This window comes from Corylus avellana, chromosome ca3, assembly GCF_901000735.1.
Source record: "Corylus avellana chromosome ca3, CavTom2PMs-1.0".
In the NCBI taxonomy this organism is placed as follows: Eukaryota; Viridiplantae; Streptophyta; class Magnoliopsida; order Fagales; family Betulaceae; genus Corylus; species Corylus avellana.
In genome coordinates, this window is record NC_081543.1 from 10,392,757 (window position 1) to 10,408,157 (window position 15,401).

At 34.1% G+C, this 15,401-nt stretch overlaps 4 protein-coding genes across 4 annotated transcripts; 2 read left to right on the forward strand and 2 right to left on the reverse strand.

Annotated features, from left to right (window-relative positions):
* Window positions 1–810: 810 nt before the first annotated feature.
* LOC132176554 (putative B3 domain-containing protein At5g66980) lies at window positions 811–3,255 on the forward strand. Its single transcript, XM_059588797.1, has 4 exons — window positions 811–937; window positions 1,401–1,800; window positions 1,881–2,098; window positions 2,594–3,255. The coding sequence occupies exons 1-4, from the start codon at window positions 860–862 to the stop codon at window positions 2,849–2,851; spliced, it is 954 nt and encodes a 317-aa protein (XP_059444780.1). The 5' UTR covers window positions 811–859; the 3' UTR covers window positions 2,852–3,255.
* A 154-nt stretch (window positions 3,256–3,409) lies between these two features.
* On the reverse strand, window positions 3,410–4,702 carry LOC132174055 (aspartic proteinase CDR1-like). Its single transcript, XM_059585766.1, has one exon. It carries the CDS (start codon window positions 4,700–4,702, stop codon window positions 3,410–3,412), a length of 1,293 nt encoding a protein of 430 aa, XP_059441749.1.
* A 1,781-nt stretch (window positions 4,703–6,483) lies between these two features.
* LOC132175454 (uncharacterized) lies at window positions 6,484–7,777 on the reverse strand. The gene has a single exon (XM_059587406.1). It carries the CDS (start codon window positions 7,630–7,632, stop codon window positions 6,736–6,738), a length of 897 nt encoding a protein of 298 aa, XP_059443389.1. The 5' UTR covers window positions 7,633–7,777; the 3' UTR covers window positions 6,484–6,735.
* Window positions 7,778–9,991: 2,214 nt separating this feature from the next.
* On the forward strand, window positions 9,992–10,519 carry LOC132176716 (uncharacterized). Its single transcript, XM_059588999.1, has one exon. The coding sequence runs from the start codon at window positions 10,126–10,128 to the stop codon at window positions 10,441–10,443; it is 318 nt and encodes a 105-aa protein (XP_059444982.1). The 5' UTR covers window positions 9,992–10,125; the 3' UTR covers window positions 10,444–10,519.
* The last annotated feature ends 4,882 nt before the right edge of the window (window positions 10,520–15,401 follow it).

Here is a 15,401-nt window from a genome sequence, read left to right on the forward strand (position 1 = left end):
TGAGATAGACTCAAGACCACTCAACATAAACAAAGCAAAAGACGAGACAAATCATTCTACTACGTAAGAGCTGATTTGTCTTGTCTTATCTGCTACAACGTCAAAGTAAGCAATGATCATTTATTATCTGCAATTTTAGATACTTTAATTTTTTGTTTTTTTTGAAATACTAAATACTAATATATCAATCATTGTACATACTGATGAATTTTGATAGATATGTGATACCCATATTATGTTATAAAAATATTTCAATTCTATTTGGAATTGTGTTTATTATAAACTTTGTACATAGTATATTAAGAGAAAAAAAAAAAATTTTGTCATTGCATTTTAGTTCGGCCCCTCTGTTCTTTAGACTACCTTCATATATATATATGAAACTACATTTGCCAATCACACATCACACTTACATATTATAAGATCAATCCGACACCAGGAAATCTTTGTTCAAAACACAGTCCGATGGAGCAAAACCATGAATAACACAGAAAGAAGCGGTACAATAATGAAGGCAATTTGTATGGTCGCTTTTTAATGTCATTAAGCTGCTCTGCACCTCAGCTACCAGTTCTGGTTCTGGCGCTATCTGATTGGACAGGAATGCCATAAATCCCACTCTCTGGGATTTGATTTAAATTGATTATATATATATATATATATATATATATATATATATATATATTAAAAAAATAAAAAAGACAAAGAAGAAAAAAAGACACAGAAAACAACCTTATATGTTGGGTGAAATCAATAACACTCTCTCTCTCTCTCTGTGTCTCTCTGAAGGTTACACACCATCTTCAAAACTTTCTCTTTCTCTGTAACCAATTTCCAACCGTTGACAACCCAAACAAGAATGGTGAAGTTCCCTTTCTCTGACGACAGCCCAGAGTTCTTCAAAGTTTTCCTCCCCTACACCAGCTCCCACCAAATGGTAATCTCTCTTGCTATTATCTCCATAAAACCTTTTTGTTTTTCTAATACTTGGTTGGGTATGAGGCTTTGCTATATATTCAGTCAGTTTTTTATTTGTTTTTGTTTTTTGTTTTTTTGTTTTTTTCTTTTTTGTAAGTAGTTTTGTATTTGTTTTGGGTTCATATATGCTCATAAAGTTTTCCTTTTGTTTTTTTAACAGCAGTTGTGCAGGTTTTTTTTTTTTTTTTTTCCAAAAAGAAGTATTCTTAATGTAACATGAACATAAAATTAGTTTTGAGTATTCTGTAAGTGTTTTGTTAATTGGGTATTTTTTTGTTTTGAAAAAAGAAAACAAAAGATGGAAAAAAAAAAAGAAAAAAGAAAAAAAAAAGTGTTATCAAACAAAACCATGCTGTTTTTGACTATTAGATAGACTGCAAGCTTGTTTATCTTGTGAAAACTCCATGTATTTGATATTGCAGTCCATACCACAAGCTTTTACTATGCACTTCAATGGAGGCATACCAAAGAAGGCAATTCTTTTTGATAATACCAAGAAGCCTTGGCATGTCACACTGGAGCAAACTGACGGGCGCTTGTGTTTTAACAATGGCTGGCAAAGCTTTGCTAGTGATCACTCTCTGCAATTTGGAAACTTCCTGGTTTTCAAATACAATAGAAATTCTGCGTTTGAAGTGAAAATATTCAGTGGTAAAACTGGATGCAAGAAGGGAGAAACTGTGGCTATTGATCATAATACTACTCCATTTGTGGATTTGGAAGAAGAAGATTATAAAGCAGAGAAAACTTGTAAAATACCCACTAGTGTTGGCAAGCGAAAGCATTCAGAAATAGGCCTCATGAAAACTGAAGAGCCAGGCAGTGAGTTGTAGTTCTTTCTTCCATTATTTGTTTTGTGTAAGATGAATATGTATGATTCAGAAAGTTGTATGCTTTTACAGGCTCCTCTAAAGCTTCAGGTCAGCATGAATTGCCAAGAGCTGTTGAAACAAATCTAGACGAACCAAATATCCCAAAAGTTGCTCGTCTGCATGAATTGCCAAGAACTGTTGAAACAAAGCTTGAAGAACAGAATATCCCAGAAGTTGAAGGATTTGTTGCACCAAAGAATCCATATGTTGTTGTGGTGGCCTTTGCTAGACATATGCTGTACTCTGTGGTGAGTTTTTTGGTCTTGCATTTTGCAGTGTATTATGTATATGCAATATTGTTCATTGTTGTTCCTATATCTTTTGGGTACCTTAGTGATTTCTGATATATGGAGAGAGGAGAGTTGAGAGTGAGGATAAATGGTTAACTGCAGAGTGGCACCTAGGAGATGTGTATATATATATATACTCTTGTTTTAGCTTCTAAGGTTTATTATTTAGATATTTGAAGAGTCTAATTGCGGTAGATCCCAATTAATCCAACCCATGAACACAAATGAACAAGGCTCTCCACAGAGGATATCAATCAGCCATGAACACTAATTACTGGTCAAAATTAAAGGATCTATCGGTTTGGAAGACAAAAACTAGTTTTCTTTTTCTAAAATTCTGTGGGTGTGAATCAAATTTAGCTATTATTCTTGCAATACACTCTTACTTTTACTTATCAAAAAAAATACACTCTTGCAATCTTAGATTTTTGATGATAATGTTCCTGATTGCAGCATTTGCATCAATCAAAGGTAAAGTCATTTAAAATTAGATTCAAGAAAACAACGGTGATTCGTGATCAAAACGGAAATCCCTGGCCGATGAAAGTCTATTTCAAAGGTGATGGCCGAATCGCCATTGGATCTGGATGGTCTAATTTCAGAAAGAAGAACAACTTACACGAAGGAGACCAATGTGCGTTTGATTTCATCATTGGAAGGGATGATTTATGCGATGAAATTCATGTGACAATTCTTTGTGGAAATGCATGAATGGTGAACCCTTGTCAGCTCTGGGATTTGCAACACATGATATGGCAATGCAACCCCCCAAAGAAACCTTGTTGTCTCTGTCTGTTGTTGTTTTTTTTTATTGCTTTTTCCATCGTTCTTTGATAGTGTCTCATAGGACTCAACATCCACCTCATCATCATAGGATAAGACATGGGCAGTAGTTCTTATTTTCAATTGTTAACATGGGTAGTGGGTAGTTTACTTAGATTGTGAGTAGTTATCTTTAGTTATGTGGATAGTTTTCTTTAGTAAAAGTAGTAACCATTATTGTATTAAGTTTATATATATTTGTCATTAGAATAGGAAGAGTAGAGAAGAAAGTACGTGTATTGTGGTTACTCTCACCCCAAGTAGAGATTATCAGATTATCTTTATTGACTCTGACTGAGACCTATCATTCTTAACATATATTATGAGCAAATGTTGGCTGAACTCAGTCATGTCACACTGATTCTTACTGCTTCGAATTGGTTTAATGTTTTTGTAATCAAATACAAAGTTTGTATTTAGATCCGCCACTTGACTTTCATGATTTCTTTAGGGATTGATTGAGAATTCACCTTTGTCACTGGTGTAATCAGTCGGCAGGAAGGACATTTTCTTGCCCTCAAGATCATATCCCACCAAAAAGTTCATTTGAGCCAAGTTCCCATAGATGGCAACATCTTCGGATGGCACCATGCTGAAGCAAACCGCATCATCCTCCACTCTTACAAACGTATTGAATGTTTGCAGCTTTAAATCAGCACCTGCAAAATGGGCTGTGATAATGGGAACATCAATATCAACTTCAGATCTAAAGCAAAGACTAAGAACATTCATCGGATCACTAACAACTTCAGCATCAATGGCTTCCTCTAATGCCATTACCAAATCAGCATGAAGTTTGGGTGGAAGAAAGGTTAACGTTGTCCCCAAATCGATAATAATCTTACCCTCTTCAGCAGACGAGCCCTTGTACACAAACCTCTTGATTCCAACACTAATGGCTTCAAGAGTAAGGTAATAGAATGTGGTTGGTTCTTTTGCAACCAACGGGGTTTCAGCCACAGCACTACTAGAAGAAACCACTGCATTTTCACCAAAACTAATCTTGCTTGTAGTATTTTGAGATAAACAGTATGAAAACTTTCCACCAATAGACTTGTTCAATTGAGAGATTAGAGAAAAAGAGCCGTCTCCGAGGCCGATTATGCCGGACCCTGACTCAGCAAAGGTGCCCCTGTTATGGTGTCCGCAGCCAAAAACAATATTTGGTATTGAAACTGAGCCAATTGTTAATGTTTCAACAGCAAGATTGCCTTTAGTGAATGAGAGGTCTCCATAAGAATAACTATACTTGCAGGCGCCACTGCCGCAGGAAGCTTTCTCTAATGCAGTGCAGGCACCAGACTTGCATCCTATAACATGGTATGTTAAGGATTGGTCAGGATCAAAGAGAGAAGAGTTTTGCTTGTAACATTTTTTACATGGCTTACACTGTGTCCACGTGAGATCACTGCCAGTGTCGGCTATGCCGAGAACCTCAACTGGTGGAGTTCCGATGGAGACCTTCATTAGGTATTCTCCATCACTGGCTATTATTATGGATTGGAGTGAGCTTGTCTTGAAACGATTGACACGTGAAATGGAACGATGAAAAGCATTATGCAGGCGATCATAATAGGTATGAGATTGATTGTAAGACAGAGATAGTGCGGAATCACGCTGTATGAGATCAACAGTAAAACCACCATTACTGGCTTCTGTGAGCCAAACCACAAAGAGATGAAAGGAATATATTACTGCAAAAGCAGAGAGGAAAGAATATAATCTCAAAGTAGCAGCCATGATCACTTCAAAGAGTATGGTAAAGAAAGATTGAATGAGAAATGAAAAAAAAAAAACCAGTGGCATTAGCCAATTTATAGAACCTGAGAGAGAGAGAGAAACCATAAGGTGGAAGCCAAAGATCAAAAAAGATTTGAATGCATGGGGGTATGTGAAAAGTCAAAGGAAGAGGAAGTGGCATGGTCTATGATTTCGACCTCCGAATATATCAATGTTATAAATCATGTGTTTAACAACTGACTATGTGGCTATGAAGCCCTCTGGGTTTGGGTATGCTCGGGGGATGGCTCTACACGAGTTGCACTATTCATGATGATTGACATTTGACAATTTGTTTCTGTAATGGATTGTCAGAAATACAAACCTTCTGATAAGCAACTTTCCTGCAGGAAGACGACTTAAGAACCTAAGGGGCAAAATGTTTAAAAGAGAGATGAAAAAAAAAGGATGCATGAAATTTAACTAAATATTGAAAAAGTTAGATGTTACATGATGCCAAAACATACCTAGATTGATGTACATCGGCTTGTATCATTAAAACTCATCTTTTAAAGACTGTAGGACTGATTTAAAGGTCTCTGGAGTTTCTTTCCATAACCTAAAATAATCCCTAAAAATCAGATTTTGAGAACTATTTTTGAATATTTAAAACTTTATATCACAACTATGCAATATAGGAATCAAAAACATGAAGTAGAACATGTGAAATTTGATTTCATAACCCCGTAATATGCACATCAACGAACAAGGTTTTAAATACTTGTATCCTGTAAAGAGATCCATGAGGCTTCCTCAAGCAAAGTCAAGTAGTCAATAACAAAATGTATTTTCCCAGTGAAATAGGATAACATAATCTTTTTTTTTTTTTGATATGTCCGCACAAGAAGGGGGAGGGGGATTCGAACTAATAATCTTTACTAGTTCACACATAATCTTTACTAGTCCTCGAGCAAAGTCAAGTAGCCAATAACAAAATGTATTTTCCCAGTGAAATAGGATAAGATAATCTTTTTTTTTTTTGAAATGTCTACACAAGAAGAGGGAGGGAGATTCGAACTAGTAACCTCCGCTTTATTAGACGTGGTCCCAATCGATTGAGATACCTTTTGGATAACATAATCTTTACTACTTGTGAAACAACATAATTCAACAAATTTCAGTGCTTCAGAATATATATATTTTTTGATAAATAACAATGATCAACACAAAATGCAAAACAACAAAATATATTGTTGTGACATGAATGGTAACGTTACCCATCATGGCTGCCTTGCCCCTGATCTGTTCTTCTCATCGCATTTTAATTGCCATCTTAGGTGGTCCTTCAGAAAATATGAAACGTGATTGTCCCCCCCAGAATCACCTCTTCAATGTGATGTTCTGGAATGATAAAGTATTTGGATTTTAAACTTGAACTGATATAATAACGTTCAGGGGTTGGTAACTGGGATGGACGTAGTTAAAAATAAAAGAGAAAAAAAAGAAGAAAGAAAAGAAAATTTGGACCAAATTTGGAATTGGATATGAAGACTGCAATCTCCTATTCTTCCCATTTAAATCAACAAACTGAAGAAAAACCAGTTAAAACAGATGAAAAATCCAACACAATAAATCAACTCCAGAAAGGTAATCCTAAGAAAGAAATTAAAAAGAAAAGTATTCAACCAAATTTGTCGATCAAAATCTGAACTTCTTTTTTAAATTTTGATAGGTATCAAAATCTGAACTTATTAACAGCTTTAATTGGCATGCAATTATGCAAACCCCAAGAGGTTCAATGAAAACATTATAATTGCACTATGAGGCTACAATAGATGCGAAGCATTGGCATATCAAGACATCTTTACCAATAATTCTTTAAATATAAACCCTTCCAAACAGACATCACCTTTACAACATATCTTCACTAACTGAAACAGATTATTAGGTATATGACTATAATAAACACAGATAGCTATAACTATATAGTTTCCACTTTCCAGGCGTAAAATTGAAGACAAAAATCCAAAACTATACTCAATTTTCGTACTCTACTAATCACTTAGCTCATCTTCAATGCCAGAAACACTAAACCTCGCAGACGCCTGCTTAGCCCACTTGACGATTTTCTCAGCCTCCCGGCTAATCTTCTCCTCCTCTTTCATTGCCTTCTTTAGCATCTTTTGCTGTTCTTTTGTCGAAAAAGTGCTCAAATCCGATAAAAATTCATCGTTCTTGCCCCAGTCAAGACCGATGCCCTTATCTTGATTTTCCTTGCTCTTCTTGTGAGAAGCCTTCTTTGGAGAACACCAGAAGCAACCGTTTTTCTTTGGCGGAGAAGGCGAATCCATCAATGAATTCGACGAACCCAAGGGTGAAGAAAACGACCCTGATTTCGATTTTAATTTCGAGCGCCTTTTCTTATCTGGGTTTTGTTTGGAAGTCGAGGAAATCATATTTTCCAGCGACGAATCGGAAGAACTCGAAGGAGATGAAATCGACCCATGTTTCAAATTCGGCCCTAAACCCCTTTTCCCATCTGGGTTGTCTTTCGAAGCTGGGAAATCCCCTTTTTCCTTTGAGAAATCGGAGGCATACCCGGAAGGTGATTTCGGCTGGAAACCCATTTTCTCATCTGGGTCCTGTTTGTAATGCGAGAAAACTGCAGCATCTTCCTCATTACCATTACCAGACTGTGTGTCAGCCTTATCAGAGTTGTTGCGGTTGGTGTTTGTGTAGGGAGGTGGGCCTGAGGGTTTGGCTTTAGTGAGTGGGAAGGATTTGAGTTTGCGAAAACGGGAATCGAGGTCGGCAGGGAGGACAGAAGAGTCGGTGAAAGAAGAGCAGTTGATGGCAGAGACTTGCTCCAGAACGCAGAGGTCTTGTGCCTGCGAGATTAGCTCCTCCACTGCCGATTCGTCTGTGTCCGATAGGTACGAGAAATCGGCCATTCTATTTCGTATATCGGAGATCCGAGCTTGCGAGCTGTGGCTCTGTGTTGGTTCAATTTTGAGCTCTTTCAACTTTCCGGGGGCTTCGAGGCATAGCTCAGTGTTCACACCCCGGCTCTCAAGCACTGAGAGAGGAAGAAGATGCGCCTAACGGCTAACTCATGCTTTTGGCATCTTTCACTTTCCAAGTTTCAACTTTTCAACGGGTGGGATCCACTTTCAGTCGAATAAGGGCCCCACCGAGATTTTCTGTCATTTGCATTATTATTCTGCCTGATGTGAAAGATATGTAAAGTGAAAAGAAAATAAAATAAAAGAGAGAAATTTAATCGATAGTTAATTATAAATAAGGTATATATCTTATAAATTCATTAGTTAAGGTGTCAAAACAAAAAATTTTCTCAATTTTTTTTTCTTCGAATTTTTATTCCATACGTCAATTGAAAATGTAAATTTTAACTCCTACCATTACATGTTTTTTGAAATGTTCAACGCTTGTCAGTCTCAAACTAAATACATCATTTTATTACGTCAAAATATTAATTTTTTATTAATTTAATTTTTTTTTTTTAAAAATCGATTTAAAGAAAAAATCACGTTTTTAAATTATAAGCCATGCGTGCATTTTAAAAAACACATAAATGTTTGATTATTTGTTTAGAAATTGCATTTTAAAATCTTTATTTCACAAACGCTAGGCCCACTTGGATATGGCTATACTAGTAGGCCCATTCAGTATAGGAGATAAGCTTAAAGCCCATTAATTTAAAAAGATCAACTAAAACAGCCCCCTACATAACATTAATCCTACGACTCTTAGCCCGTCATGAGGCAAGCATCCAAATGTCACAACATAAAAGGGACACTTTTTTCATATAAAGGAATCTACATTTCGAATTCTTTCTCTTAATTCCTCCCTCCCTCATTCTCTCACTCTGGCTCTCCTCTCTCCCCCTCTCTACTATAGTTTTCTCACTTACAAATGACTAATTTAATCATCAGAGTATTTTTGATCTCGAAAGGGATCTTCAAATCACGATGACTCTTTCTCTATTTTGCAGGAGGCTCCACCTTCAATCCGACCGTCCAAAAAATGCTATAATAGACGTAAAACGTCACGATGTGCTCAAAAGAAAGATAATGAAAAGTTTCACACGTGTGGTGATGTGGACATATTGGACAATAACAAAGGTAAACAAAAAATCAAGAACTCATCGCTGATGGCTCCTCAACAAGTCATACCGATGTAGTGGCCCTGAATGCACAAAAGATCAGTGGAGTTATAAAGTTTGTGTTTTTGTTTCTAAGGCACCATGATTTTTTGGAAAACATTTTGCAAATATTTTTCTTACAAAAAAATCAAAACTATTTTTTTAAAAAAAAAAAAAACAAAAAATGAGAATGGTTTGTCACACAACTCACAAGGTTATGTTCGGTAACACACTCTTCTACTTTCTTCTAAAAAAGTTAACTCCACCTTTCTTTTTTTTTCACAAAAAATTTTAAACTTTCTACTTTCTATCATATCAATCAATCTACTTCTTCCTTTCTCCTCTCAAAACTATTTATAATTTCTACAAAAAGTTCATAAGTAAATCAAATATAAAAAATTCATATTCCGTTGAGGCAAAAAATCAACAAATAACCACCTACACTTAGCCCTCGATTCGAGAAACCTACAAGACAACCAAACATCATAGTTGCGTGCCACGAAGGGGGGAGGAGGGCGGCAGCACTACCTCTAATGCTTAACTCAGTAAAGTATAGAAGTAAAAATGAAAGAGAGCATATATGAGTCTAGTCTCCTACTGACCATGTATATGTTAAATATCATTTATGTTGTGCGCCTTCGTAAGAAAATTTTTCGTCAAACGGCCATTAATTTGGCCTTCAACTGTGCGGGTGGTTTTGATCTACCTTCCTTTAGTGAATTATCTTTTTTAAGCAGGTGCATTCATTACTTTTCAAAGAAGATGATTGACTAATATGATGTTTTTCTTTTGAACACACGCAAGGTTAGATTTTAATAACCTCGTTAATCCTTTTAGGGCCGTATTTGAGCCGACTATCCTGTAAATTTGGCAGCCCGAGTCCTATTATCATTTTGAAACTTAGATGTGAATGCCCAATAGAATGTTAGATTTGGCTATTTCACACGTTAAATAGATTGGAAGTGGGGAAGATTAGGCCAAGGACCCAAGGGTGCCCTTCTTGAGCTTTGATGTGACCCTTTACCAAATCATTCTTCTTCTTTTTTTTTTTCAAAAAATATATAAATTCTCGAAGTTTTGAAGCATCATGCGCAAATGGGTCCCAACAACAAAGCAATTATAAGAGGATGATGATCCAGCGGTGAGTGGGTCAAACACACCATATCTCCCCCCTCTCTGCAGATTAGCCATTAAAGGACTTTGAGTTTCTTCCACGGATGTGAAGGAAAACATGTTTTAGCCGACATATCTGGGTGTTCTTGTTTTATTGATCAGGTTGCTAATGGGCTCAGAGTCTCCACAAAGAGCAAAAACATGCTGCTTCTGGTTCTCCACAAAGAAGAAGATTGATGAGGTCTCAGGAGGATCAAACATGGAGGAAAAAGAGAAGTGGGAAAAGAAGGATGAAATATTATCCGACATGAGCACTTTTTCTGTCAGAGAACAAGAAAGGAGGCTGAAGAAGGCATTGAAGGACGAGGAGAGGGTTAGTAGGGAGGCTGAGAAGGTTGTTCAATGGGTGAAGCAGGAATCATCAAGAATGGATGATTCTGTCATCAAATCTGTTCTAAATCATGATAAAGGAACAATTATTAAGTAATTCTTTTCATTCTATATAGTTTTTTTTTTTTGTTCAAGTTTGATGCATGGAAAAATGTACATGGCCCTCTCATGTGTTGTATTGAATTATTGTATTGTGAATATGATTTGATCTTGTCAATTTAAGTTGTCACACATGGAAATGGTGTATGAAATTGAATCCCTTCTCCTTTTTTTTTTTGGAAAGTTCATGACTATGAATGCCATTAAAGTCCAATTCTTCCTTATTTAATCTAACCTCACTCAATTAATCGAATTAATCGGATCTTCAATTTTAACTAAATGGGATGCGACACATTACTTTGCAATAAATTTATTCATGAATATATTTTGGAGTTTAATGGGCTATTTAGGCAAGAGCCGCCATTGCTTACTGAAATTCAAAGAATACTTGAGAATTTTATTTTCTTAGAATAACCAATATTAGTCAAAGGAGTGGACATATTTGACATTCCACAGAATCATCAAAAGGTGTCTAATATTTAAATCAATAATTAGGCATGCTGAATATTAATAAATACAACCCAAAAATATTTTTTTCACCCTTCATTTGAATGAATGGGGGGTTTCGTCTCTGATGGGATAAAGATCTTCCGAAATTGATTGGTAATTACTCTCTGTCATCATGGGACCCATCAGAAGCTTCAATGGAAGTATCCCAATGACGATGAACTAATTACAGGTAACATAAATGTTTATATATATATATATATAAAATTATTAGCGTCAATAATTTGTTTATATTTTATTATAAATTCAATAGATCAATCATTAAATTTGTACGATTTACCATTGACTTATAAGAAATCCATATATAATTATATATATATGGCTAGGAATGATTTGTATCAATATTTTTTTTCATATCTTGCTCATCTTTTATATATATATATATATATATATATATATATCCGATATGTTTTTTTTGAAATTTCACTTTTCAGTCTTAGAATGATATCAAAGTTTCAACAAAGTGCAAACTTTGTCAGCATCGTTTTGTTAAGTGGGCCGTTTCTAATTTAGTGATTGGAAACATTTCCAAAACATCTTCATTTTCTCTTCAATTAAGATTAGTAGTAGAAAGGGTACAACTAGTGGTAGTGGTTTCGTAGTCTTAAGAAAATTTTGATGAGATTAGGCAATTACTAGGGTATGAATTTGACTCTCCGTAATGGAGAATCACTCACACTAAGCTTAATTAATATTAACCACCTTAAGAATCATTAATTTCCTACGAAACTGAGTCAAGTTAGGGAGCTCAATCAGTTGAAAGAGCCTTCGGTTTCTACTTTCGAAACCCCTTATTGGTGTGTGTGTGAGTGTGAGAATTGTTGGGCCTTGAAGCTCCAATGGGCCCTACTGACCTTTTATGACTCAATAAAATTATGTGAAGTAATTTTTAAATTCAAAGGATTTATTTGCGGTTCAATAAAATCACATTAACTAATTTTGTAATATTTCCATAACTAATAAACTAACCCTTTTTTTTTGGGAGGGGGGGGGGGGGGGATATCTATAATCTTTCAAAATGATATGGTTTAATTTATGCTAATATTATTCACAGAAATGAAATAATTAATAAACCGCATATATATATATTAGCTCCAATTTTTGCTGGCCACTTGGGAAATTCTGGATGAACAAGAAGATATTGAAAATCTCATGTCTTTAAAGGAATTCTAACACACCCAGCAAAAATGACATTAAAAACCCGTGATTAAATTTGGAAAAATCAGATATTTTTGAAATCATTAAATGTGAAAATTAAATTAGCAGATATTTGACACGGGAATATCCGAATATGTATTTGGCGTGAAGGTTAATTAAATTAATATAAGCAGCAAATATTGCACAAGAATATAAGCAAAATCAGTAGAATATAAGCTTTTCTTTCATATATAATGGAAAATTTCACTTTTAACTCCCTAAACTTTTATCCTTTTTGCAATTATCCCTTAAAGTTCAAAAACTCTCAATTGAGTAAGTGTATCAAACTTCCATTTTTTTGCAATGTGACCAATCCATTAAGTTTTTTTTACTAAACCCGGTCAAAATTCTCAAAATACCAAAAAAAAATTATTATAAAAAAATAACATAAAAATTACAAATATTCTGGTGTTGGTCAAGATTTAATAGAATTTGTAAAAATACCCACACGCCTAAATCTTTGCAATTTTTATTAAAAAAAAAAAAAGAGTATTTTGAGAATTTTGACATAATTTAATGGAAAATACTTATAACATATGTGTGACATTGTTAAAAGTTTGGATACATAAATTTTAGAGAAAAATATAAAAAAAAACCCCCAAAACGACCAGATGTTTGCAATATAGCCTCATAATGTTCAAAAAGTACTAAAGTAGCCCCCCAAACTACCAAAATGTATCAAAAAGTCCACTTATTATTTTTTTTTATATTCCTATAACACCCCTATTCTTTTAACAAATAAAATAATAAAATAATTGTAAAAAAAAAAAAAAAAACCAAAAAAATAGTGAAAAATTAAAAAAAAAACCAATGGGCGAATAAATACAAAAAAAGAGAGAGTTTTTTGGAATAAATAAATAATTAGTCACTGTAGTTGGCATAAATTACAAATTGCTTCATGTCGTATTAAAGTAAAATCAATGGGCGGATAAAAACAATTTTTAGTCACTGTAGTTGGCCTAAATTATTTATTTATTCCAAAAAACTTTTTTTTTTTTTGTTGTATTTATTCGCCAATTGGTTTTTTTGTATTTTTAAAAAATTGTTTAGTTTTTTTTACAATTATTTTATTAGTTTATTTGTTAAAAGAATAGGGATATTATAGAAGTATAAAAAAATAAGTAGCTATTTCAATACATTTTGGTAATTTGGGGATACTTTAGTACTTTTTGAACATTATAGAGCTATATTGCAAACAACTAGTAATTTGGAGGACTTTTTTATATTTTACCCAAAATTTTATTAAGTTTCTCCTATAAATAATAATGTTTGGCGACATCGTTTGCCGCGTGCTGCCAATAATCTGGTGATGGCTTCTTCCTCCGATTTATCAAAGAAAAAAGAAAAGGAGAGTGGTGAGAGCTCTGATGGGGTCAAAAATGGCACAATTAAGATGACGGGGGAAACAAAAAAGAACTGTAATTATGGGGGAAAGAATCCTGCCTTAGTTGCTCAGCTCAATCAACATAAGAAGCTTGTGGCTGAGGCTAAAAAGCAGCGGGACAAGGCAAACAAATTTGTCCAAATTGTCACACAAAAGCTTGCCAAGATGAACACATCCAACTCTGTGAATTGATCATGATTAAATATATTTAATTTGCTTCATATATATAATCATGTTTTTACTATTTTATTTCCAATAATTATAACTACATATAATTAAATTTATTTACTTTTATCTCCTATGCTTTACTTTTATATGAAAAATATATGTTTTCTTATAGATTTTCTTTAGACAATTTGCAAACTCATGTGATGAGTCTCTTATTAACTAATACATGCATGTATTATACACAAATAGCCGATGCGGTGTAAAACCTTATTTTACAGTTTTTAATAGGTAAAAATATTATATATAATGGAGATGAAAACGTTGTAGTTTTAATTCAAATCAATTTCATGAACTTTTTTGTATTCATTCTAACTTTACGCTCACCATCCACCACCGAACCCCCTCCCCAACCTACATCTGAGCTCTCAACACCGGAGTCTTTAATCCCAACCAAAACAGTAGCTGATTTTATTTATGGGTATTTTGTCTATGAGATATTTTGTTAAGAGAAAGAAAATTATTTGGTGCGAAGCATAATATTATTTTTTTGGCGTTTTAAGCTGAAGTGTCTCCTTCTTATTAATTGGAGGGTGCCAAACACCCGGTTTACATTATGACCTGATCAAGTTATTCTCTTACACACAATCTCATCCTTTTTGTTTTAGCAAGGAAAAAAAAAACTTAAAAAATAAAATAAAATAATTAAAGCCATAGAAGAATCCCTTATTATCATGATCATTCTATATGGACTCAAACACTCAAACACTCAACTGAAAACTAGTCATAGGTTAGCGGAGGTTTTAGGTGATGTTGTATCCTTATAGCTTCGACTATAATTTGCATTTTCAGGGCTTTGTACTCCTGCAATGTAAGAACTTTATGCTCGTGATTATTATCAATGAAATTGGAATGTATTTCTTTCAAAAAAAAAAAAAAAACACTCAACCAAACCATTTCCTCTATGAATTAAGTAAGAACTACTACCATGATGTTTCTTTTGTACGTCACTAAAGATATAATACAGATCATATAATGGTATGACACAACGCATACACAAAAGGCAAATTCTCTTTACATTTATTTACTCCAACATTTCAATACAAATGGCCCCCAGAGGGTGGTTGAGGGGGGTAGTTTGGGGTTGATTTTAGCCCATATATCCACATTTTTCAACCTCAAGTGTTGTTACTCTTTATAGTCATTTAGATATCTGTTATACAGTATAGTATTGCGGTCCTCCACCCATTTTCTTATTTTACAAAATCACCATTTGATTTGTCGGGTCTATGTCATGGGTTTCACAGATTTAATGATGATTTCACAAAGAGAAATATTATAGGCACCAAATTTTTTACAAGGAGATGGATACTAAAATGATGTGAAATTTATTCATTGCTACTCGTAAGACTTTCCTTTATGAATTGTTTGGGTAAATATATTATTAGTCACTGAGTCAACTTGCTAAAACTGTAAAATCCCTAATTTTTTTTTAGACTTTTTACTTCATGGGTAAATTGAAATGCCAAATAAATCTCTACCATTAAATTTTTTCAAATTTGTGTAACGCCCGTTGGTCTCAATTAAAACCAACCATTTTGCAACCTCAGTATAATAATTTTTTATTAATTTAATTTAAAAATTAAATCTAAAAAATATTTTTTTTTTTGAAGGGATGGCTAGCGGTGGGGCTGCCACCCCTG